The sequence below is a fragment of the Cydia strobilella genome, chromosome 27, assembly GCF_947568885.1.
Source record: "Cydia strobilella chromosome 27, ilCydStro3.1, whole genome shotgun sequence".
NCBI classification, from domain to species: domain Eukaryota; kingdom Metazoa; phylum Arthropoda; class Insecta; order Lepidoptera; family Tortricidae; genus Cydia; species Cydia strobilella.
The window spans coordinates 5,888,360-5,915,840 of NC_086067.1; the positions used below are offsets into that span (position 1 = coordinate 5,888,360).

The following is a 27,481-nucleotide window of genomic DNA, read 5'->3' on the forward strand; positions in this document are numbered from 1 at the left end:
CCAAAACTTACAGAAGTTTTACTACGTAGTATTTTTATTTTTACATTTTTAGGGTTCCGTACCTAAAGGGTAAAAACGGGATCCTATTACTAAGACGAAATACAAGTCGTAACACTGGCACTCTAATTTTCGTTTAAGGTGAAGCGGAATTTCACGCCGAATCAGCTTCTCTCCCTATACCAAGCACAGGTACGTTCGTGCATGGAATACTGCTCCCACCTATGGGACGGTTCTGCTAAATATCAGCTGGCGGCCCTGGACTCAATAGAGCGCCGGGCTCATAGACTCTTTGGCGATGACCGATCTGTCAAGTCAAGGATACAGAGCCTTGAGCATCGCCGTCGAGTCGCTTGCCTATCGGTGTTCTATCGGATACATTTCGGGGAGTGCGCACAGGAACTACACGACCTGATCCCACCTTCCCCTTTCCATCATCGGACATCCAGGCGCGGAGAGCGAATGCACCCGTTCGTGGTCCACATTCCATTCGTTCGGACGAAACGTTTTGCCTCCTCCTTTTTGGTACGGACGGCTAAGGAATGGAATGCGCTCCCGCCATCTGTATTCCCTGATCAATATGACCTCGGTCTCTTTAAAACAAGAGTGAATAGGCTGTTACTGAACCGGTGAGCTCCATCTTAGGCCCTGTCTTCACTTTCCATCGCCGATCAGTTTATAATAAATAAAAAAAAGTCACCAGGCTGTATCTCATGAACCGTGATAGCTAGACAGTTGAAATTTTCACACATGATGTATTTCTGTTGCCGCTATAACAACAAATACTAAAAACAGAATAAAATAAATATTTAAAGGGCTCCCAGACAACAAACGTGATTTTTTTTCCGTTTTTTGCGTAATGGTACCCTTCGTGCGCGAGTCCGACTAATACTTATTCGGTTTTTCAAGCTTAATGAAGCTTTCCGTGAAGTCTACAGCTCACAGAGCCACTTGTTATAAATGTATATGCCGAAAAGACACTATCAGAGAGTATAACATTCATTTTAATAAATATTTTTGTTCCCTATCTAAGACTGTCTAATTTTACTATACACCAGCAAAAGATCTGTACCTATTCAACATTAAGATCAACCACATAATTTTAACACCACAAATAAACCAGAGAGTTATAACACCACACCAAACTTACAAACATATCAAGAACACAAAACACAATTCACAAATTTTCGAGCGAATTTCGAAATACGAATCGAGACGTTCGAAGTTCGAAAACTTTCGCTTCGGGAAAGCGAGACGTGATAACGCGGCGGCCGAACTAAGGAACTGAGGCTGTAGGTCGCGCTGAATGGGAGTAGAGGTGGGCTGAGTCGATATCGATAGCCTGCTATGATCACCGACTATTTGACGTGTGGAAGTGCCACAGTAAATGTCATATTTTCATCCATCCATCCATCACTATAACATAACTACATAGTATAAAACAAAGTCGCTTCCTGCTGTCCCTATGTATGCTTAGATCTTTAAAACTACGCAACAGATTTTGATGCGGTTTTTTTAATAGATAGAGTGATTCAAGAGAAAGGTTTATATTTATTTTATTTTATTTATTAGGAAAACTTACAGCTGAAGTAACACGTTAGGTAATAACATAGAAGCAGTGAGCCAATTACAAGTTTCCACAGATAGAAACTGCGTAAAGTGCATTGTGTGCGAAATTACAACTAATAATATACTTACTAACTTATAAATATACTTTACTTCATAATACATCAATAATACATAACACATCAATACAATAATAATACATCAGCATTGCACCCGGGCGGAGCCGGGGCGGGTCGCTAGTACTATATATATGTAAGCGTGAAGAGGCAACGCACAGACAGACAGACAGACTTTCGCATCACTACATAGTATAACTATAAAACAAAGTCGCTTTCCGCTGTCTGTCTGTCCCTTGTATGCTTAGATCTTTAAAACTACGCAACGGATTTTGATGCGGTTTTCACCTATCAATAGAGTAATTCTAGTCGCTAATAATATTATAAATGCGAAAATTACAGCTGAACCGATATCTATTTGGATTTGATGAGATGCTAAACTAATCAGATTAAAAAACGTGCAAATCGAAACATGACAAAATATCGACAAATATACAATCGTCACATCACTAAAACTATTACGCACAACCCATTCAAGCACTTAGCAATTTCTTACAATCTCATACACATCTCGCAATGAAATATCAACTCTATCATAATTACTTAAGCTTCTTATTTCCTTAAAGTAGCGTAACTACATAACTCTACATAACAAGGTGATTTGTGTCGTATCGCCAAGTAATTAGAGTCGATAATGATTTGTTGGTTATAGATCCTATTAAGATCGGAATGTGATATCAAAATGATTGTCAATTTTATACATAAGTAGCTTAAGACTTAAAATGGTTTGTAATTTTGTAACTGTTTTTCTTTGTTATGGTATGATAATATAAATTAAGGTGTCTGACTTGTCTGGGTAAGGTAACAAAACAAATATTTCAACAGAACATACACCTGTGAAATATGTAACTGTCCAGATTTTCTTTTATTTTAGACCGCTCTTTTAATGCACATACCATTTATAGTCTGCATCTTCTCAAATGATTTTTGCGCCAAAGACCCTAATCTGTTAAACAAAAGCCTTTGTTCCTTTTGTGCGCGTGCCCATTGTTGGTGAGCGCGTGACCATTGTTGGTGAGCGCATGCCACTCGCTGATACACAGGCTGATACGCTGTGGCTTTTGTGTTTTATTTTGATTTTTGTACAATAAAGTGTTTTACTAACTGGCAGCGAATGCGTTAACAGGATTTCCCGCGTCCGCGACGATTAATTAAGGTACTTAAGGAAAAATACGTTATTTCTAATAATCAACCTAGACCTAAAAATTTCCTTTACAGTACATATGGTGCTACTTTCTCGCACTAGTGCGTAAAAGAGCACTTTTCGTGCATATGTCGAAAGTTTAAAGGGCCATATGTACTGTAAAACGTTGTACGATACACGTGCGAATAGGTAATTCGCAACTCTTGTCGATTTAAAATACTCCCTGCGGTCGTGTTTTAATTTATCGCCACTCGTTTCGAATTTCCTCTTTTCCGCACTTGTATCGTAAATAACTATTCTGACTTTTAGTCTTAGGCCCACTTGCAGAATCCCACTAACCCGGGTTAAGCGGTTCAATCATCAACCCAGTGTCAAATTGTACTGGTAACCATGGTAACTTCAGGTTTAACCGGTAAACCCCGGGTTAGTGAATGAGGCAAGCGGCCCCTAGCGGTAAAATGTAACCTGTCCCTGACCATAAGGACGAATCGATTGACATTTGGTATCCGACCGAAGCTTCGGATTTGGCAGGTTTCGGCCAAAAAAAACTGCCGACCTGTATCTGTAGTATCCGGCCGAAGTTTTGCTTTCGGTTTAGGCAGTTGTTGAGCGAAACATTGGTATATCGTGATGAGGAAAGAGTCAAAATATTCTTTATTCAAATAGGCCTAGCAACAAGCACTTTTAATAAATTAAAGAATCGATAATTGAGTTTATCGATATAGGAACAACTTTTCATTTTTTTTTAATTCTTTGCCACCTACCGTATATTCTAATTCTACTGTCTCCGATACCCAAAGGTTGTCTGGAGGAGATCGCTCTTAAGTGATAAGACTGCCTGGTGTTACCTCTGTCCAATTGTGTTTGTTTATATTTCTGTGCATTTTTTGTAAACTATGTGAGGTGTGCAATAAAGAATATTGTATTGTATTGTAAACTTTGCCCCCTAAAATCCGATATCTGGTAAAGTGATAAAAAAAACCGGCCAAGTGTGAGTCGGACTCGCGCACCGAGGGTTGTGTACTTTTTAGTATTTGTTGTTATAGCGGGAACAGAAATACATCATCTGCGAAAATTTCAACTGTCTAGCTATCACGGTTCATGAGATACAGCCTGGTGACAGACAGACTAACGGACAGCGGAGTCTTAGTAATAGGGTCCCGTTTTTACCCTTTGGGTACGGAACCCTAAAAAACAAACAATGCTTTGGTTCTAAACGCATATCACATTCCGTCAGTCCGTCCGCATATCACAATATCTATATCTATTCCGTCTTATTGTTGGTTGAAAATCACGATCTAAAACTTTAACCGGATATAAGTTTTTTTAAGTTACCGAGTAGTTTTGACCTTCGAAAATATTGTACTCCTAACATTGATTAAAAAAAGCGCCTACTAATCAAACATCAAACATTTATTCAGCAAATAGGCCACAGGGGCACTTTTACATGTCAATTTTTACAAACAATAATATTAACTCAAAATTACAAAAAGAAAAAAAAAACAATTACACAAATATAAATGTCAAATTACACAAAAAAAGCTAATAAAAAATATACAAACAACAGAAGTACTAACATTGTTTAGAGATGTAAGTATCTAGGTGTCAGAGATAAAATGTATATGATAATAAAAAAGATCATCAAATTATCCAGAGATGTAAAGGGTCTCCAAGACTTGAATTGTTATATAATTTATAAAAAGACAAGATATTAAATCAGACAAACAGACAAGAACCAAATGAAGTGCCTCACGTTAATGCCACTCAAAAGTAAAGTTACATAGGTAAAATGAAGCCCGTGTAAACTTAAACAGACCGGTCTCCACAAACAGCACCCGTTCACGAGTATGACGCGTATCTCAGCCATCGTCTCCCTCAAATAATTTAATAGCAATCATGTTTGTTGTAAATTGATTGCTCTGACGAATATGACGGGTCGCTAGTGGATAATTAATATAATAGTCGTAATTTAAGACTTGAGTTGACTTGACTGTTTTAATGAAATGTAATGAAAATCTTAATACTCACTTTAATGGCTTTTCGAGCATTTCCGTGGTTTCGCCTGTAACCAAATAAAAAACACAATTATTATTTGTATCTCCGTTATAAACTCTCGGGTTTTCAGGCCCGGTCATTTATAAGGCGTGCGTGGGGATATAGATCCAACACGTAGAGGCCATTTGGAGAGTTTTTTTATTATTAATTCTTTATTTCAGATAATTATTTTATCCATAGAATTGTTAGTTTGGCTTATGACTACGTTAGTTACTTACTACTACTAAATTATTTAGTTTTGATGTCATGTAGAACGCCTGCTGGAACCCATTCACGGGTACATAAATAGATACCCGTAAACCGGTTTCAGCAGGCATTGGGAGCTATTATAGAAAAGTGGAAAGAGTCCTGGTCTATGGCTTAAATTTGGGTGGAATATAAGACTGGGCTATTGCTAAGAGTTTCGGACACCTGCCATAACATTGTGCTATATGTACAGTGCTATCGAGGCAGGCGGTGACTCGCCACTCGTTAGATGGGCACCTGATGCGCCATCGTAAAGACGGCCAGGCGCCAGGCGCAACACCGGCGTGGGCGGCTCAGGGGTGTCGAGAGGTGTGCTGTTATTATTATGTGTGAATGCACAGGCAGCTTAAAGCTGATACGTGCACATCAATGTCCACTTGTGCTTTGTAGTCTTCGAAAGTGTTCATCGAGTTTGATTTTAAGTTTATCGAGGGTGCACTGATCACTGACACGGGCAAACAAAAAAAAAAGAAACAAGTTGATGATAAAGTGCATTCGAACTTGTAACCGTCAGCAAAGAGATTTTAAGTAAACATAGTGCTCACTCTATACATCAGTTTTGTTACCAAAACTACTATTACTTTCGTAGTCGACATCTAGCGTCAAGTAGCGGAATTATCAGTACTGCTACTCGACACTAGATGTCACTTGTGTCGCGACGCGACTGACGAAAAGCGTATTAATCAACAATTTAGAGATCGGCCGAATATGGACTTTGGCGAATATTCATCATAATCATCATCTACTTACTAAAACTGCCTAATACGCTGAAAACAAGTTCATTCAGGTATTTCAGGTCCACGGTCTGCACTGGACGTGTTTTTGACCCTCCTCCTCCCGACCGACCGGGAATGTTTATGAAAAAAAAACGGAAACCAGGTGCATAGCTAGAGGATATGGCGCCCGGTGCAGTCACCAAATTTGCGCCCCCTGACGACTGACAAAAGCTTCCCTGCTGCTACCTTTTGCCCGTTTTGGCGCCCCCCCTTGGATGCCGCCCGAGGCACTTGCCCTCTCTGCCCCCCCCCCCCCTAGTTACGCCACTAACGGAAACGTCTCATACATGATCGCGAAGTGCATCCGGGCTAACTACCGGACGCCCTTAAAAAAAATTGTTTATTCGGTAAATATTCGGCAGTTCGAACCGAACTATTCGGCCGAATAAGAACATTTAAAAATATACCGAATACCGAATAATTACCGAATATTCGGCCCATTTCTAGATTTACCAAACGTTTATGAATAACACCATTACTCTTTACACCTCTTCTACTATTGATAACTCTTTGCTTTGTCATTGATAAATGATAATTATAATAGATAACTTACACTCCGTCATGTTGCTATCTGGGTTTTACTCGATTCAAATCAGGTCCTCGCGTGACATTGCCTAAGGGCAATGACCTCTGCAACAAAGATATGTATAGGGTTAATTATAAAGTTAAATATGGTTGGGGAGCCCAAGAGGGAACTTTTGTAGTTACTCGAGCATGTAAGATTAAGATATGAGTGATATCTTGCTACCCTGTGGAATCTACCTTTACCACTTTTAGCCGTCTATGTTGAGTCGTTGGTTGGTGGGGGGTTGGTAGAGGGTTCAACAAATTGTTAGGCAGATTGTGGATTTGGTCATTTTAGTCCAAATTAATGCTATAATTGTGCTATTACTAAATCTAATAATTATTTGTACGCATTTCCTTAATCTGACGGTTACAATGTGAAAATCGGGCGTTGAACTTGTGGTCGTCAGATTAAGAAAATGTGTACAAATAAGTGTCAATATGAAGTTTTAATATTAAAGAATAAAATACGCAATATAGAAAAAAATGCCAGAAAAAACAATATTATACTACACGGAGTCGAGGAAAGCGAAGAAAATACGTACGATCTCCTGGAATTAACATTAAAAACATTAAACAACATGGCCAAAGAAGCAAAAATAGAAGACTTCGACAAATGGGAGATTAGCGAGATGTACAGATTAGGAAGAAAAGACGGCAAGAAAAGAAGACCCATATTGATTAAATTAACACTAGCATGGAGAAGGCTGGCGATCCTAAAAAATAATAAATACTTTCCAGAGAATACATATGCCACAGAGGATTTTCCAAAAGATATTCTCCAAATTAGGAACGAGTTGAAGATGGCACAACAAGACGAAATAAAAAAAGGAAATCTAGCAATCATCCGTTATGACAAGTTAATAATAAAGAAGAAATCAAACACAGGGAGAGGCCAGGAAAAAAGGAAACGTTCCCCATCAAAAACGCCTGAACAAGCACACCTGAACAAAGAATATGTTAGAAACATAGCTCTTAACAAGATCAACAAAACCGGGGAAGTCGAGTTCTCAAGCCGTCCTAGTCCCAGTCCCATTTTAAGTACAAACGAAATCCCACAACCAGAAAACAACAACTTATAGCAACTAACACGCACCAGTCCCCGGAGGACAAACAAGACAAAAACAACCACAACCAAGGAACAACAAGCACAAAAACCTTCCCCAAGCCGGAATGTGGTCGCCGTGGGGAAAAACGACCGCAACCTTCCAGAAACCAAAGAACACCAAACCAAACAAAAACATATAAACAATATAAACAACAACAATCTCTACATAGCGACTTACAACATTAGGACACTATCCAGTTATGAAAGATTAATAGAATTAAAAAAAGCAATAGAAACAGTTAAACATGATATTATAGGATTAGCAGAGGTGAGGAGACTAGGGGATTCTATAGACGAATATCAAGACTATATACTATGCTATAAAGGGGAAACACCAGGCCAGTTTGGAGTAGGTTTCCTCCTCAAAAAACATATTAAACAAAACCTAGAAAGCTTCACTGGCCTATCTGAAAGAGCGGCTATAATAAATTTAAATTTTGAAAAACAGTTTTTATCTATAATACAAGTATACGCCCCAACCGAAGCAGCAAGCGAAGATGAAATTCAAAAATTCTATGATACCCTAAACACAGCAGTGGAAATGGCCTATAAAAACATTATAATAATGGGTGATTTTAACGCTAAAGTAGGCCAGGGACTACAAGAAGAGAGAAAGATAATAAAAAACAATGGGTATGGAACAAGAAATGCAAGAGGTGAGAAACTGGTGGAATTTGCATTTGAGAATCAACTGTCAATTATGAATACATACTTCAAAAAAAGACCAAATCGCAAATGGACCTGGTGCTCACCAAATGGAAAAATAAAGAACGAGATAGACTACATATTAACAAACCAACCAAAAATGTTCCAAAATGTTGAAGTCCTAAACATAAACTACCCATCGGACCACAAGATGGTCAGGTCTACTATCAACATTCATTCTACTAGAAAGAGCAGCTCCCAGTTCAACAGCAAAATAAACATCAAATCAACACTATGTAAAACAGAGAATATAGAGAAATACAAATTGAACCTTTCTAAATACATACCGGACCTTCTTGCCCCAGACCACAAAGGAAACAACACTGTACAAACATACTATGATAGCCTAACAAACGCAATATACTCCAGCATACAACAAATTGAACGACCAAGTCAGGAATCTCAAGAAAACCTGGCTCTGTCAGAACGAACAAAAGCACTGTTGTCCCGCAGACAGCAATTACAAAAAACGAAACCAAAATCACGGTCCATGAAAAACGAGCTTAGGGCGTTATACAAAATAACAAATAAATGCATCAAAAACGACTACAAGAACTATAAACTTAGAATACTAGAAAAGCATCTCACCCAAACAAGCAGCTTAAAAAAGGCTTATAAACAATTACAAACACACAAAACCTGGATTAAAAGTTTAGCAAACCAGCAAACAACAGCTCATAACCGCAAAGAAGTCTTGGACGTAGCCACAGCATTCTACAAAGATTTATATAACACAAAAGAATATGAGAACACAAATATAAGTACAAGCCAAGATCATACAACTCTGCAAAACAACAACATACAACAACAAGATGAATTAGAAAATATCACGAAGAACGAAGTATCAAAGGCCATCCAACTTCTGAAACTTGACAAAAGCCCAGGCCCAGACAACCTGAGCAACGAAGCCATAAAAGCCGCAGAGTCTCTCCTGTGTACTCCACTGACATTCCTATTTAACCTTATATTGAAAACTATAGAGATTCCAAGTCAATGGTCAGAATCAAACATAATACTGCTTTACAAAAAAGGGAATCCTAACGATGTTAACAATTATAGACCGATAAGTTTAATGCCCATCCTATACAAACTCTTTTCATCAGTTATAGAAAAAAGAATAAGCACCATCCTAGATAGACACCAACCACTTGAACAAGCGGGCTTCAGACGGGGTTTTTCAACAGTAGACCACATACACTCGTTGGAACAAATCATAGAAAAACACCAAGAATTCAACACACCACTTTATATAGCCTACATTGATTACAAGAAGGCTTTTGACACCATACTACATTCAGCCATTTGGGAAACACTAGAAAACCAACAAGTTCACAACACCTACATAGCAGTAATTAAAAAGATTTACATGAATAGCAAAATACAACTTGACAAAATTGGCCCATCATTTCCCATTAAGAGAGGGGTAAGGCAGGGAGACCCACTATCCCCAAAAATTTTTATAGCCGTGCTAGAATCAGTTTTCAGACAGCTAGATTGGAAATCACTTGGCATAAATATTGGAGGAAAAAACCTGACACATCTAAGATTTGCGGATGATCTGGCCCTGTTTGCAAGAAGTAGTAAAGACTTAGAATATATGATGAACACATTGAACATAGAGAGCAAAAAAGTTGGACTTGAAATGAATTATAGCAAAACTAAAGTTATGTCAAATAGCAACAAAAATCAGATAACTATAAAAAATGAAAATATAGAGTATGTCGACCAATACATATACCTGGGAAAACAAGTAAGCTTCAACCCAAATGCAAACGAACAGGAAATTGAGAGAAGAACTAAAAACACCTGGAATAAGTACTGGAGTCTAAAAGAAACCCTAAAAAGCGACCTACCTATCAAGCTTAAGAAGAAGGTAATGGATATGTGCATACTCCCAACAATGATCTATGCATGCCAAACATGGAAATTCACTTCAAAGGCCAAAAGGACCATAGTTTCATGCCAAAGGGGCATGGAACGGAGTATACTTAAAATAAGAAAAATTTACAAGATCAGACATTCCATAATCCGAGAAAAAACTAAGCTTATAGATGCACTAAGCCAGGCCCAGAAACAAAAATGGAGATGGGCTGGCCATGTTGCCAGACTCCAAGACGAGAGGTGGACTTTTCACACAACGGCCTGGAAAGGTCCAGACGGAAAGAGGAAGAGAAGACGGCCATTGGCACGATGGTCGGACGACATAATTAAAACAGTGGGGGCCAACTGGATATGGGAGGCCCAAGACCGAAGAAAATGGCAGATTCTGGAAGAGGCCTATACCTCTTAGGAGGGTTCTGGAGTGATCATTAGATATTAGACCTTTAGAAAAATTTAGATTAAGTTTCATCCCAGAAATAAAAGGCTTTTTTATTTTTATTTATTTATATATGAAGTTACTGAATTATAGCATTAACTTGGACCTAAAAGGACCAAATCAAGAATCTACTTAATGATTTTTTTGTAGCTAAGATTTGATTGTAGCAATATATCAAGATTGTAGGCGCATATGAATTTAAAGCATAATGTAGTAATTATATTATATTGTTAAATACACTAGCAGCTGATAGCTGATGCGTGTACATCACTGCTCTCTCTCTCTCTCTGCACTTGTTGCTAATGGCTTGCGGCTTGTTGCTAATTTATTATTTTTAATTTTTCTTAACATCTTATCTTGAACAAGTTTGGGAACATATCAAATTATTTTATAAATACAATAGTAAAATAAAAAGTCACATATAAATTAAAAAACTGTAATAGATGTCATATATTAAAGAAAAAGTGGCGGGGTGGCCTAGGGGTTCATGGCGTTAGCTGCGATAGCTAAAGACGCCGGTTCGAATCCGGCCTTCACCACTGGAGGGCTTCGTCACTTTTTCCATAATATATGACATCTATTACAGTTTTTTAATCTTCTTATCTTATTAAAATGTTTAGAGTAGTAGATAGTGTTTACTAATGCATGCTGTGTTCACCTGTTTGGTGGCGCAATTATAATTAAGTAGCATCCAAGTGTGTTAGTCTATAAGTTATTGTTACCACTGTTGGTGAACCTTTCCAATATCACCTTGTACCATATTTTACGCAAATAAAGGAATTTTTGTTTTTTGTTTTTAAAAAACAAGGACGAGTCTGACTCGCCCACCGAGGGTTCCGTACTTTTAGTATTTGTTGTTATAGCGGCAACAGAAATTCATCTGTGAAAATTTCAACTGTCTAGCTATCACGATTCATGTGATACAGCCTGGTGACAGAAATATGGATAGATGGACAGAGGAGTCTTAGTAATAGGGTGCCGATTTTACCTGTTTGGGTATGGAACCCTAAAAATCAACTAACTACATATTTAAGTTGATTTACGGAAATAAATGAATGTTGTCTGCTTAAACTTAAGTACTAAATCTTGTTTATGTATTTAATTTTGCCTTATTAACATAAGCGTAAGCACCATTCAATCTCACAATAAAGATCAGTCTAAGGTCAATTAATCAGCATGGAAAACGTAACAAACAAATCAACATTGTGTCTGCGAAAACACACAAGTATCTCAATTTCATACAGCATAATGTTAAAAATGAGTGGTAGGTTTGAATAACACTGCTATAGTATTTGTGATATTGTATATAAAAACAGGCAATGTGGTTTTGAATGCGATAATAATCCATCGTTCGTTACGGTCGGAATCCGTCACCACTCACCAGTGAGACAAAATGACTCCAATGAGACAAAGACAAACTATAATACAACATTTTACAAATGAATATGCATGCATTATCAAAAAAGAGCTACTCACAAGTTATTCAGGTCTCAGATTACGCTATTGTACTCTAAATAGGGCATCTAAACCTCTTCAGCAAGCACAATTGACGATAAACAAAACATCCTACATACGAAAACCACTTTCTAAAACACGCACCATTCACTAAACAAACTCGAATTTCGTTAAACTTATATCGATACAGGCCCCATAGAGTATTTTTATGTCATTAATATTAAATTTAAGTGTAAAATTCTAGTTTTGTGAGCGGAATATCGCTGTAACCTTTGACAGAAACTACCTCAAAAAATTCCGATTGTCACTTTTACTTTTAGTAAATGTAGACACTAATTACGTCATTAAAAAATAAATTTTAACGCATTCTCTTAAAGTATCAACTGTATACAAAGCCAATAAGAGATACTATCGCAATCGGACTATCTATCGAATATTAAGAGACCTAACAGCATCTACCTAAACAGTGCCATACGTCAAATAGCGTTTTATTTTCGCAAGATTCATTCAGCAAGGTAAAGGTTAATCAAGGTGTTTTTAAATTTAAGGAATAGAATTAGAAAGCGAATACCTAATTAAAGCTTAAATTTATCTTGAAATATTATATTAGTAATTTATTGAGTTCTAAAATATTTTCTTTCATAATCGTATGAATTATTCCGTTTTGCGATCTCAACACTATTTGACACTATTCTAGTAGGACTTCCTTACTGTCAAAATTGTGTTGAACTGTTGACGGCGTTGACGCGTGTCCTTAGCTGTTGAAGCGTCTCAATCGAAATTTAATAATTACAAATTATTACCGAAATAAATAAGCATGTCCGGGCACAATGTTAACGTGTGTGATATAGGAGACGACGTAAAGGAAAAACTGAAGAAGTTCCGCTTCTCTAAACACAATGAAAATTGTGCTTTAATACTGAAGGTACGTACTCTGCATTATCTTGTTTCCTTTACATATTTATCCTTAATTAAACTTTTAATCTGGACAGGATGTTAGCTGCAACGAATCATATAACATATACTTTTAAAGCAGTTTTTTGGTACTCATTCAATCAATAACAACTAAACATTACTTAGTGAACATTAATTGGTGTATACTCTATAAAATATTGCTTTCATATGGTCAAAGCGTTATTTCTCTGTTTAGTTAAAGGTTTCCTACCGACAATCGATAGATTTATCACTTTACGTCATAAAAGTGGTTATATTTTGATTATCTGACGTGATACGCGCGGTAACTCACATTCATGAGTCATGTAATAATATTATTATGCATCGTAAATGCGTCACGAGCCTAGTTCATAGTTCGGTCATGGTTTTTTTCCTTATTTAAAACCTTTTCCTTAAAAAAATCCTTATTAAGTTGACTGTACCTTGTTCCAAGCCTTCAAATTGAGATGGCAACATTCGTTTCTTACTGGCAACACCACAGTTCCGATGACGTCAGGCGCAATACCGGCTTTTATGGCGGGTTTTTTCCATGTTTTTTACGAATCCAGCTGGCAGGCTGCGCGCCAATGCTCAGACCATTGGCGATTTGTTTCTGGCAGAGGAAACACCTATAAATTAGCTTAGAAAATTTTCGAAGTATTTTCTAAATAAATTCAGTTCTAATATGAATAGTTCAAATCCTGATAGTGTTCAACATGATCCGGGCGCATCGGCTTTAACTGAGCACGAGCGCATGGCCAGGTTAGAGGATGTAGTGTCCAAATTAGCCCACGAGGTAAGGTCTTTACGTGACAATTTTTCTACTCGCCCGCGGGAATACTCCAGTGATTCAGACGTGCTATCAATTGTCTCGCCTGAGGATCTGGAAATTCCAGAGGCTCCTCCGGCGCCTGTCCCGGGGCCTGCAAAGGATATTAGTTTTAAACTTGAGACTACCCTCAAGTCGTCGGGCGCGATAACCTCAAAGGAGCATGCTGATATTTTGGACAAGTTGCAGCATTTCAATTCAAACGACTGGTCACAGGTACGGTACATAGATGCTCAAAATACGTACATGTCATCTCCTGGCTTTACTGATTTGGAGAGTAATGACATGATAAAGTCTTTTGATCGTAACCGTGCCCTCGCCGTTACGGAAAAGACTCTAGCCGCTGTGTCTCATGCTCTCATCATACAAAATGAGAAATTGAAAGCTGGCTTTGAAACCTTCGTGTCTTGGATAAGTTCGCAGGGTGATTGCACGGTTGAGGCGGTAGCAGACAAAATCAACGAGGTGTTCTCGGAGGGTGACTATTCTCGCATTCACCTGGACCTCTTGCAGATGGTCTGTGGCCGTCGAGCAGACATTATCCAGCAACGGAGAGATGGAGTATTGAACTTCGTCAAGGATCGCTACATGAAGGAATCTCTTCGAAAGATCCCTCCAACACAGGAGCACCTCTTCGATGATAAGCGGTTTTCTGACTGTATAACGAAGAATGGCGGAATTGACAAGGTATTTTTCTGTCCACGCACTCCTGCGCAAGGAGTTGCTAGCAAACGAGCTCCTGCGCAAGGAGTCTCACAGCCGGAGCAGAGCAAGAAGGCTGCGGACTATTCTAGTTTCCGCGTGTATTCTGGACCCTCTGCTGCTCCCGCCCGGGCTCCTCAGGACAGAAAGCGAAAAGCCGAGCCATTTCGATCCAATCAGCGAAGCGACAAATATTACAGGAACAGGCAAGGTAAGCGATCTCGCAGGCGCTACGACTGACTATCACAGCTTCCAAGCGGGTCAACTGGAGCTATTTATAAATCAATGGAAAGCCATGGGGGCTCCAGACTACATAATCAAAATTTTGTCTGGGTACCAGATACCCTTTGTCAAAAAACCGCCTCCAGTTCACCCCTCCAGACTTTCGTCAAAATTATCCACGAAGGAAAGTCCGGAAATGATCGTTCAAATGAAAGGCATGATAGAACAGGGTGTGCTAGAGCCGGCTTCGTTGACCCCAAGTTTTGTATCGAACATGTTTCTGGTTCCGAAGAAAGGTGGGAGCGTACGCCCAGTCTTCAACCTAAGACAACTAAACAAGTACGTATATGTGGCCAAATTTCACCTCATCAATATGTACAAGGTCCCAGACTTTCTTCAACCAAGAGATTGGCTCGTAAAGCTCGATCTCCACAACGCATACTTTCATATTCCGGTCAAGCCCTCACACCGGAGATTCCTGAGAGTAATGTTTCAGCACCGGCTTTGGCAGGTGACCTCCTTGCCGTTCGGCCTTGCATCTTCTCCGCGGACATTTGCTCTAGTCACAAATTGGATTGCGGAAGTGCTGAGATCTCGCGGTATCAGGGTCATCGTATATTTGGACGACTTTCTTCTTGCATCCCAGAGCCGTTCATTGCTTCAGAATCAAGTAAGACTCACCCTTCAGATCCTCGAGGGTCTAGGCTGGACTGTAAATTACGGAAAGTCCGTGTTAAATCCCCAGAAGTCCATGGAGTTCCTGGGTATTCGTTGGGACCCTTGGAGCAACCTGAAGTGTCTTCCAGAGGCCAAGATTCAAAATGTTGTGCAGAAATGCCGGATGATGGTAAATCGCAGGTGCGCTTCATTAAAGCAGGTCCAATCTTTACTGGGTCTAGTGAACTTCGCAAGCTTCGTTGTTCCGCGGGGTCGACTCAACAGCAGGCTGTTGATGACGTTTTGCAACCAGCTGCTGCACATGTCTCCAAGAGCGAAGGTAAAGCTTCCAGTAGTCCTATACACCGAGCTGGATTGGTGGATCAACCACGTAGCTGCCACATCTCCTCTTCATCCTCCAGCGCCCCAATTCTTTTTGACTACGGATGCGTCAGGCCAGGGCTGGGGCGCTCTGCTCAACAACAAGCAGTTAGCTGGCCAATGGTCGCAGTGGGAGGCGCGTCAACATTCAAATCTCCTAGAGATGATGGCAGTGCAGAAGGTAATAACATCACAGAGCCGCTTACTGACGCAATCGTCTCTAATGATTATGTCGGACAATCGAACGGTTGTGTCATATCTGCGCAACGAAGGCGGTACGAGGTCACAGCAGATGATGGAGATGACTTACCGGGTGCTGGATGCATTGGACCGCTATCACATTCACATGACAATCCAGTTCATTCCCGGCAGATACAACACGGAAGCAGACAGACTTTCAAGGTTTCGCGGTCAGTCGGAGTGGCACCTGCTGTCTCCAGCGACGCACCAGATATTCCAGGTTTGGGGTACTCCTCAAATAGACCTTTTCGCATCGAGGAGAGCTCATGTGGTACCGACATATGCGACTCTAGACCAGACGGATCCAGATGCGTCCTTCGTCGATGCGTTCAGTCGGAGATGGGAGTATCAACTGGCGTGGATATTTCCTCCCCCGTGTCTAATCCCGAGAGTTCTCGGTCACCTGAACGACGCAGAGGGTATGTACCTATTGATCGTGCCGAATTGGGAGAAGGTGTTCTGGCGCAGCGACCTGAAGAGCCGATCCCTGGCCCCTCCAAGAGAAATTTGGGACCTGGAGAACCGGTTAGTAGACACACAGACTCTGAGACCTCCAATCGATGTCAAGCGGATAGCTTTAGAAGTCTGGCTGATACAGGGTCGGCCGCATTGTTAGGTACGTGGAACGATAAGCAAAAGGATTTACTTGCAAGCGGTTGGCGAAAATCCTCGTTAGCTTCTTACAAGCCAGCGTGGCTAAGATGGTGCAGATGGTGTACTGCCCATCATGTCGCCAGAGACAATCCAGAACCACAAGATTTGGCAAGATTTATTACAGACTTGCACCTGGTAGAAAAGTTATCGCATAGTACAATTTGCTTACACAAATCGGTTGTCTCAACTTTTTGTCCCGTACGTTCAGGCCCACCGCTTAGCTCGCATATAGTTGTTCGCCAGGCTTTGAAAGCTATAGCTTTGAGTAAACCAATGTCTCGTAAGGAGAGTATATCGGATGTTAGAGATTTATGTACTTATTTAGAGAATAACGAACCTCTACAAACCAGTTTATTTGAGGTGTCTAAGAGATGTGCGATTTTGTTATTGCTTTGTTCAGGGCGACGCGTACATGATCTGACGTTATTGAGTATAAATGATTCCAGTTGTAAGATTGATTCTGACTGTATTATATTTTGGCCCGAGTTCGGTTCCAAGACAGACACTGCATCGCGCAGACAATCTGGTTGGAAATTGTTAACATGTGATTACAATAAAAATATTGATCCCGTTTATTGGATAAAATTATTAATTTCCTTGTCTCAGAACCGAAGAGGGAATATAAATAATCTATTTATTTCTATATGTGGTCCTGTGAAGCCAGCTTCACGAACCATCATTGGTGGATGGATAAAGGCAGTCCTTAAAGACGCTAATATAAACAGTAGTGCGGGTAGTTTCCGTTCCGCAGTTGCTTCGTCTGGCTGGCTTGATAATCATAATATTAATGATATCTTGGAAAGAGGCAATTGGCAAAGTGCTAATACATTTCACAAGTTTTATAGAAAAACAATTAGCACTCATAATTCACATTCTAATCCTTTAGATAGATGTTTTAATACGATATGATTCACGCATTCTAATCAATGTTAATATAAGGTCATATGTCATATACCAATTATGTGTAAAAGTTGATTTTTATTTTAATGCAATACAGATTTCCTTATAAGTCTATCTATTATTTTATTCACATTGGCGATCTATTGAATATTACCAATCCTCACTCATCCAGCAGTCGATAACAAACACTTCTCAATTTGAAGGCTTGGAACAAGGTACAGTCAACTTAATAGACAAATTTTACCTAAAAATAAAATTTATATTAAGTTACTTACCTTGTTCCAAGCCTGATTCCATTGCTGCCTGCTGGCAATTTGTAAAATTTTAGGTTTTTTATACTTACACGATTAATTTCATTCACATACACATTTTATCATATTCATAATACTTATATTTCAGCAAAAGTAAGTATTGTTTATTAAAGCTTTTATTTCAGCAGTAGGGTTTAGTTTTAAGCTTGTCTTTTCAGCTATGTCAATGAAATACCGTGCTACCTCAGTAAACAAAACAAGTACCTACAGCTGCGCTGAATACTGTGTTTGTTTACATAATAAAACGTCGCCACCTGTCTACCCACAGTGGCTATTTTGCCACCAGTCTATCTACAGTGGCTACCTACCGTCCACCATCATATTGGACGGTAGGTCAAGGTAATCAAATTGAGAGTCCAATGGTCTGAGCATTGGCGCGCAGCCTGCCAGCTGGATTCGTAAAAAACATGGAAAAAACCCGCCATAAAAGCCGGTATTGCGCCTGACGTCATCGGAACTGTGGTGTTGCCAGTAAGAAACGAATGTTGCCATCTCAATTTGAAGGCTTGGAACAAGGTAAGTAACTTAATATAAATTTTATTTTTAGGTAAAATTTGTCTATTTAATTCCCTGTGCTGGTACCTGCTAACAGCCACTAGTCATAAGTCATAGTTCAATATTAAATCTTTATTGTATTGTAGTTATAAAATGTAGTGTTAATCAACAATAGTGGCTCTGTGAGTACCCCATTCTTCCACTATTTTATATTGTCTATTGTCATTTTTCATATTTCATATTTCATTTATTGCACAGTCATGTACATATAATAAGGTGTTACAAATAAAGTAAGTAAATTCATGACACCCTGTTAGGGCACAACAACAATGTTTAACTTACTATCTAATACCTATTAAAACATTTCTGTTAAGATGAATATATTTTACTGTAGTAACATCAAATAAACTGTGTGTGTATGTTGGCATTACATACTGTATGTTACTTCTTCTTCCGTTTTACCGTTGCAATAAAAGAACGTGTTCGTTAACAGCTCTCGCCTTGTTTTATTTATAATAGGTTTTGGGTCCAGTTATGCCCATTAGGCAATAGTTCAAAGTTAGTTTTAGGTAGCTAGCATCAAATTAGTGCCAGAAAATTGTTATCATAAAAGTGGTTCGTGATTCAACATCATGGCTTCAAATTCGTTCCTGAGCAACGTTCCTAAGTTGAAGGGACGTGAGAATTATCGGGAATGGGCTTTTGCAGTGGAGAATTTGTTGATTTTAGAAGGCACGGGAGATTCAATAAAGACTGAACCCGACGTATCAGTTACATCAGCAGCCAAAAGTGATGCAAAAGCAAAAGCAAAATTGGTTTTAACGATCGATCCTTCGCTGTATGTTCACATAAAGGAAGCAAAATCAACTAAAGATTTGTGGACGAAGTTAGAAAAAATGTTTGATGATTCTGGATTTTCTCGAAAAATAACGTTGCTGCGCAATCTAATTTCGATTAGACTCGAAAATTGTGAATCAATGCAAAATTATGTTACACAAATCATCGAGACGGCTCAGAAATTATCGGGAACCGGTTTTTCCGTGGACGACGAGTGGATCGGGTGTTTGATGTTAGCTGGATTACCTGAAAAATACATGCCAATGATAATGGCAATAGAACATTCTGGAATCGCCATTACTGCAGATGTCATAAAAACGAAACTCATCGACTTGGCTGTCGATAGTGAAGTTGGCAACGCATTGTTGAGTAGAGGGCAGCACTACCACAGAAAAAACTTGAAAGTTGGTAGCTCTGACAGTAAAAAGAATCATGGCGGCGGATTGTCTGTGGCAAATGTTAACAACAACAATGGTGATAAGTCGAAAATAAAGTGTTACCGGTGCAAGTCTTTTGGTCATTATAAAAATCAATGCCAAGCAAGTAATCAGCAAACGGAACAAATAAAGAAAACACACGCTTTTTCGGCAGTATTTATGAGCGGGAACTACGGCAAAACGGACTTTTACATAGATTCGGGCGCAAGTGGTCATTTTGTACGTGATGTAAACATGATCCAGAATACATCATTTACACCCAGCGTAAAGGAGATTATAGCAGCTAATCGCAGTGCTATGCCAGTATTGTGCTCGGGCGATGTGGATATTGTGACAGTGACTCCAAGATGTAAATACGAAGTGACATTGACAAACGTTTTGTGCGTACCTAACCTTAGCACGAATGTTAGCCAGTTAATTGAGAATGGCAATAAAGTGGAGTTTGAGAAGAAAAACTGCTTTGTTTATAACAAAAACAAAGAACTCGTTGCTGTGGCGGACTTAATCGATGGTGTATACAAATTGATTATGGATGAAAGTAAACTTTGTTTATTTACGTCAAGCTCGTCGGCAAGTAGTGAAGTTTGGCATCGTAGGACGGGACATTTGAATATGAACTCGTTAAACCTTATGAGAGATGGGGCAGTTACGGGTATATCATACAGTGATAAATCAGATATCAACAAAAATACGTGCACCGTATGTTGTGAGGGGAAGCAGTCTCGCTTGCCATTTAATCACACAGGAACACGGAGCAGCCAGATACTGGAGTTAGTGCATGGAGACGTATGTGGACCAATGGAGACTACTTCAATTGGCGGATCAAGGTATTTTCTGATTCTTGTTGACGATTATAGCCGTATGGTATTTGTTTACTTTCTCAAAGCAAAAAGTGAGTCATTTAAATGTTTTAAAGAATTTAGAGCCATGGTTGAAAACCAGAAAGGTAGGAAAATTCAGTATTTTAGAGCCATGGTTGAAAACCAGAAAGGTAGGAAAATTCAGTATTTTAGGACAGATAATGGACTTGAGTTCTGTAGCCATGAGTTTGAGACTTATTTGAAGGAAGCAGGCATAGTGCATCAAAAGTCTAATCCCTACACGGCAGAACAGAATGGATTGGCAGAACGGAGTATACGTACGGTCGTTGAACGAGCTCGCTGTTTGTTATTTGATGCAAATTTAGATAAAAGATTTTGGGCAGAGGCTACTAGTACTGCAGTTTACCTTAAAAATAGATCAGTTGCATCAGGATTAAATAATAAGACACCGTTTGAGCTCTGGACTAATACAAAGCCAGATTTAAGCCATGTCCGGATTTTTGGCAGCCCAGTTATGGTTCATGTACCCAAGGAAAAGCGGCTTAAGTGGGACACTAAGTCAAAGAAAAACATCCTAGTTGGTTTTCCAGAAAATGTCAAGGGGTATAGAATTTATGATCCCATTAGAAAATGTATAAGTACAAGTAGAGATGTGTATATACATGAGGATACTGAAAGGAAGTGTTCGGATGACACAGTAACAGTTTCAGTTCAGAATACTTGTCAGGATTGTTCAGATGACAGAGTATCAGTTTCAGTTGGGGATACTTGTCAGGAACAGGAAACTGCCTGTGAGGATAAGCAGGAGACAGTCTCGAGTAGGAGTGAACCTGATCACTCAGATCTGAACATTTCTGTAGAGTCTGTTTATGACAATGCAATATCTGATTTGGACAATACATTACAGCATGAGGAGTTAGAAGAGGAGCCTGCACCAGAGGAAGAAGTAACTAAAAGAGTCCGGAGGGAACCAGAGCGCTATGGATTCACTAACATATGCACCTCATCGAACCCTGATTACATCAGCGATCCTGTGTCTGTTCAGGATGCCCTGTCTAGGCCAGATAAGGATAAATGGATTGAGGCTATGCAGGATGAGTTACAAGCATTTGAAGAAAATCAAGCTTGGGTGCCGGTGGAACAGTTACCTTCAGGTAAAACCTTAGTGCAGTGTAAGTGGGTTTTTAAAATCAAAGTTAACAGTGATAAAAGTGTGCGTTACAGAGCGCGTTTAGTGGCTAAAGGCTTCACGCAGAAGCCAGGTATAGACTATGAGGAAACTTTCTCACCTGTGGTCAGACATTCCACGTTAAGACTGTTATTTGCCTTGTCTGTGCAAATGAACTTTGATGTTACACATCTAGATGTTAAAACTGCATTTTTAAATGGTTACCTCAAAGAGGACATTTATATGTATCAACCAGATATTTTTTGTGATGTTAACAAGAAAAAGGTGATTGTTAAACTTAACAAAGCTATATATGGCTTGAAACAGTCATCTCGGTCTTGGTACGAAAGAGTTGAAAAATGTTTGTGTGAATTAGGTTTTAAAAAATGTAAATTGGAACCTTGTGTGTTTACAAAAATGAATGATAATGTTAAAATTATTATCGCATTATATGTGGATGATTTCTTTGTTTATTCAAACAGTAAAGAAGAGACAGACAAATTAGTTTCAGTTTTGAGTTCTAATTTTAATATTAAAAACTTAGGACAAGTTCAGCAATGCCTGGGTATGCGTGTTAAAATTGATAAAAATGCAAATGTTATTACATTAGACCAGGAAGAATACATAAACAATTTGTTAGAAAAATTTAATATGTCTAAATGTAAAGAGGCTAATACTCCAATGGAATGTAAATTGAGTATAGAGAAGTCAGAAATTTGTGATAAAGAAATTCCATATCAAAACCTTATTGGAGGTCTTATGTATTTATCAGTGATGACTAGGCCTGATATATCTTACAGTGTTAGTTTTCTTAGTCAATTTAACAAATGTTATACTAAAGTTCATTGGAATTATGCCAAGAGAATACTTAGGTATTTAAGTAAAACTAAAAACTTTTGTTTGATGTATGTAAAAGAAAAGGCTTACAATCAACTAGAAGGATATGTAGATGCTGATTGGGCTAGTAATATTGTAGACCGGAGGTCTTATACCGGTTTTTGTTTTAAGATGTCAGGCTCAGCTGTTTCCTGGCTTAGTAAAAAACAGAGGACAGTTGCTTTGTCTAGTATGGAATCAGAACTGATGTCTATAGCGGAAGCTTGCAAAGAAGCTATGTATCTTAGAGCGTTGCAAAAAGAAATTACTGGTGATTGTTATATTGTACCTTTGTTTAATGATAGTCAGAGTGCACAGAAGTTGGTGGCAAATTATGGTTGTCATAGAAAAAGTAAACATATTGATATTCGGTATCATTTTGTGAAGGATGCAGTTAATGATAAAATAATTAATTTAAATTATTTGCCAACTACTGCTATGCCTGCTGACGTATTAACAAAAGCATTAAATGCATTTAAACATTATAAATGTATAGAAGCTATGGGAGTTAGTCAATGTTAATAAAAGTTTTTTCCTATATATATATACATATGAAAGTTTTGTTTATTTGCTGTAGTTGGGGTGTTAAGATGAATATATTTTACTGTAGTAACATCAAATAAACTGTGTGTGTATGTTGGCATTACATACTGTATGTTACTTCTTCTTCCGTTTTACCGTTGCAATAAAAGAACGTGTTCGTTAACAGCTCTCGCCTTGTTTTATTTATAATAATTTCATTACAATATATCTACCGTAATTTGTGTAAAGAAATAAAATAAGATAATTATAATCATCAAATAATAACATTGTAAAAGTGATAAAAGATAAAAGATAAAATTTTTTGTATTTTTATAAGTAGCTTCATTTCTTTTTTTTTATCAATGTTATTTTTATATTTTTTTATTTGCCCCATAGTGGCATTTGCTCTGGCTGATCTTACAGAAACTTTTTGAACCCTCTAGGTAAACAGAGAAAAGCAGATGCTGGAGGTGGACGAGGAACTGGAGAGTGTGGAGCTAGAGGAGCTGCAAGATATATTGCCGTCTCACCAGCCACGCTTCATTGTATACAGGTCTGTACACTTAACAAAAGTTTATGAGCCACATCCTAAATGTAGAACTTAAGAGTCCCCGGCAAGCTTGGCCGAATTTCACCTTCCCATGTAAACAGATTTTTGTTCTCATTTTAAAACTATGTGTTGGATTGTAATGAAACTTTGCACATACAATGACATGAGGTATATCTAGGTCTGTAATTGGTTTATATAGCTCCAGTTTATAAAACAAAGGAAATAGAGCAAAAACAAGATTCATATGCAAAACTTAAATTTGCTTTTTTTTTTACTATGGTATCTGAAGCTAGATAAACTAATTACAGACCTAGATATACCTTATCCTATTGTAAGTACAAAGTTTCAGAGCAATCTAGCTAGTCGTTTTAAAATGAGAGTGTAACTCGCTACGAGCGGCTTACATATTACAGTAATGTGCGTACATCATGTACACTCAAATAAAATAAGTAAATCTTTATTAAAGACCATGCTATGTACCTATGTTACAAATTATGTAGAGTTTCACATGGACCTCAGCCGGTGGGGTGTAGCAATTTTTGTTATAACTAGCTTATACATAATTATATAAACTAAACTTTGAGTATAATGAGTGCACCAATATTTTTACACTTGACCCTACTAAAATGACAGGAGGAGGGAATGAATCTGTCATTTTAGTATCTAGGAAGAAAAACAAGTAATAATTCTGTATGCACATTGCTATTGATGTATTTAGGTAGGTCTAAAATACGGAAATAGATAATAGATTCATACTTGTACATATCCTCAGACAATAGCCACACCTACGTTCGAAACTATGGAACTTCCTTAATTTGCAATCTTCAATTGATTAATGCCTTTGTACAGTCGCCATCAGATATATCGGAGCGGCCAAGGTGCTGACAAATATCTGAACACGCCCCTATTGTCAAGGCGTTCGGATAAAAAATAAATGATTGGTGATCTTCAAAATGTAAATGAGTTAATTAGAATACTGGTGTCTTTGAGAAATTAACTTAAAATAAGCTCAGGAATGCACCCTTAAAATTAACTTAGTTAAGAAAATCACGGTGTAGATATTTTTTTTAATATTATAGGACATTTTTTACACAAATTGACTAAGCCTTACGGTAAGCTCAAGAAGGCTTGTGTTTTGGGTACTCAAACAACGGTATATATAATATACAAATAAATATAAAACAACCATGACTCAGGATTCCTGAGTCAGGAACAAATATCTGTGCTCATCATACAAATAAATGCCCTTACCGGGATTCGAACCCAGGAGCATCGGCTTCATAGGCAGAGTCACTACCCACTAGGCCAGACCGGTCGTCAATTTAAACTTAATATAAGCTCAGGAGTGCACCCTTGAAATTTAGTTAAGAAAATCATGGTGTAGATTAGCCGGCCTAGCCGTAAGTTACAATCGCTATCGCTTCGCCATTGAATCCCTTTGTGTCTCTCTATCACTCTTCCATATTAGTGTGACAGTGACAGTTGCGTTTCGTTCGCTACATAGCGTTAGCGATTGGCATGTTGTCTACGGGGCCTGTCTTCATGTTTTTCACCCATGAAAGAACTCAATAACGAACCAGGGGGCGCCACAAGCCTTCGGGAAATTATCATATACTTGGAAATTTCGACCCATGCCACTGTGACCTATCCGGATAGGCGAGCGGTTCAGGCACCTGTCCGGTATACGGGGGACGCTGGTTCGATTCCAGCTCTGGACACTGAAGGCTTTGGTCATTTTTCCTTCGTATATGACATTTATTTCAGATTATAGTCTCAATAACGAAATTAACATCTGTTGCAGCTACAAGATGGAACACGAAGATGGCCGCACGTCGTTTCCGATGTGCTTCATATTCTACACTCCGAGGGACGCACACATGGAACTTCAGGTTTATACCTCCCTCTTTCTCTCTCTTCCCTCTTTCACTCGCACGCTTTAAGGCACTGTATCTCACAGTAAGTACACTATAGTTGCCACATGCCGTCCGTGATGGACAGACCGCAATGTGAGGAAAATTAAAACCACGTTTTGACGTTCCTGACAACGGGGTCCCTTTGTTTGACAATTATTGAAAGTCATAATGTAATGATTTTCAGATTATCATTAGTCATAATTCTGAAACCGTTAACTGTTCAGGATTTTCGTTAGGTTATCCTATATATAGGTTGGGTTATGTTTGTTTTATGGCAATCCTGAAAAGTTACGCGTTTCTAAGAAAAACCAAATTATAACTAACGAAAATGTGGGCAAACAATACATTATGACCAAAAACTATATGGGAAACAATAGAGACCCCTGACAACATACCAAGAGCAACCTACGTAATTTAGTTCACTTAAACTATCTCTACGCCAAATTTCAACTAAATCGGTTCAGCGGTTTAAGCGTGAAGACTGAAGAGGTAATACACAGACAGACAGACACTTTCGCATTTTTTTTAATACTACGTTGGTGGCAAACAAGCATACTGCCGCCTGATGTTAAGCAGTCTCCGTAGCCTATATACGCCTGCAACTCCAGAGGATAATATTAGTATGGATTAGGATGTTTTCCAGATTGTTACAATGTTTTCCAGATTGTCATGGGACGAGGTTCGAACCCCGATCTCTCGACGACGTAGCCCCCTCCACCGTTGAGTCCATTGATACATCTTGGACTGTTTTTTTTTTTATGAAATAGGAGGCAAACGAGCACACGGATCACCTGATGGTAAGCGATTACCGCCGCCGATAGACACCCGCAACACCAGAGCGGTTGCAAGTGCGTTGCCGGCCTTTAAGATGGGAGTACTAACTGGTTTTTTTTTTACAGGTGATGTACGCGGGCACCCAACGCGCCCTAGCGGCCGCCGTCGGGGCCCCGCGGCTGCTCGAAGTGAGGGAGATAGACGAACTCACCGCTGATTGGCTTAAAGAAAAGCTTTCCAGGTAGACGTAACGAAGTACAGCACCTTGGTATACACTGTTAACTGACGGTTATTAGACCACCCCACACTAGTGTCTCCTGAGCGTCTCGAGCGTCCGCGTTTATAGTCTGTACCTTTAGTAATTTAAAAGAATATTTGTGGTATATTCTATAAAAAGGGACCTTATTGTCGATGGCGCTTACGCCATTATAAACGATGCTCCGATATAAATACGATGCCGCTCGACGCTGTGCGGCGTAAGCGCCATCGACAATAAGGTCCCTTTTCATAGAAAATGCCTCATTTGATTTATTAATACGTGAGTGACCCGTTTTAAAATAATTTTGACATTCTGAATCGACTTGAGATGAACATTTAAGTAACATATATCTATAGTCTGTTTCTTTAGGTAATTAAATAAATGTAAACAATGTGTTTTTACATTTTCTGGTACAACATTTATCAGTTAACCAACCAAATAGAAAACTGCCTGGATCTGTTTCTCATCGTTCTGGCTTTCACCTATTTCATTTAATCGTGTAATGTTTTCATCTACCCTCAAATGGCTATTTAGGTTCTCGTTTTAGGTTCTTTACTAGGGCGAAGTAATATCATATATTACACAACTAAATTCATCATCATCATCATCATGTCAGCCGATAGACGTCCACTGCTGGACATAGGCCTCCCCCAAGGCTCGCCACTCCGACCGATCCTGTGCCGCTCGCAACCACCGAATTCCCGCGACCTTCACCAGGTCGTCGCTCCATCTTGTTGGAGGCCTACCGGCAGTTCGTCTTCCGGTACGCGGACGCCACTCCAGAACCTTCCGGTCCCACCGGCCATCAGTTCTGCGAGCACTGTGCCCCGCCCACTGCCACTTAAGGTTTGCAATTCTGCGAGCTATGTCGGTGACCCTAGTTCTACTGCGGATATCATCATTTCTGACTCTATCACGCAGAGAAACCCCAAACATAGCTCTCTCCATTGC

At 39.0% G+C, this 27,481-nt stretch overlaps 2 protein-coding genes across 3 annotated transcripts in view; one reads left to right on the forward strand and one right to left on the reverse strand.

Annotated features, from left to right (window-relative positions):
* The window catches only part of LOC134753497 (copper-transporting ATPase 1), an 82,660-nt gene extending 70,292 nt beyond the window's left edge, over positions 1–12,368 (reverse strand). The window contains exons 1-3 of one of the 2 annotated variants that reach the window (XM_063689378.1): positions 12,071–12,368; positions 6,454–6,530; positions 4,852–4,885 (exon numbers count right to left, since the gene is read on the reverse strand). In XM_063689378.1, the coding sequence (XP_063545448.1) occupies positions 4,852–4,885; positions 6,454–6,463 (44 nt within the window). In that variant the 5' untranslated portion in view covers positions 6,464–6,530; positions 12,071–12,368. Of the gene's footprint in view, positions 1–4,847; positions 4,886–6,453; positions 6,531–12,070 lie in introns of both variants that reach the window. The other variant, XM_063689382.1, reaches the window with a different exon arrangement.
* Positions 12,369–12,776: 408 nt separating this feature from the next.
* On the forward strand, positions 12,777–26,738 carry LOC134753491 (glia maturation factor beta). The gene is made up of 4 exons (XM_063689365.1): positions 12,777–12,974; positions 23,478–23,587; positions 25,386–25,473; positions 26,397–26,738. Exons 1-4 carry the CDS (start codon positions 12,867–12,869, stop codon positions 26,514–26,516), a joined length of 426 nt encoding a protein of 141 aa, XP_063545435.1. The 5' UTR covers positions 12,777–12,866; the 3' UTR covers positions 26,517–26,738.
* Positions 26,739–27,481: the final 743 nt, after the last annotated feature.

What these genes read in the sequence shown, in the direction of transcription:
- LOC134753491 (XM_063689365.1), top strand. Translation starts at nt 12,867, where the DNA reads ATGTCCGGGCACAATGTTAACGTGTGTGATATAGGAGACGACGTAAAG. An exon ending in ATTGTGCTTTAATACTGAAG is followed by an intron (nt 12,975 to 23,477) that starts GTACGTACTCTG and finishes TGAACCCTCTAG; the next exon opens with GTAAACAGAGAAAAGCAGAT. An exon ending in CCACGCTTCATTGTATACAG is followed by an intron (nt 23,588 to 25,385) that starts GTCTGTACACTT and finishes CATCTGTTGCAG; the next exon opens with CTACAAGATGGAACACGAAG.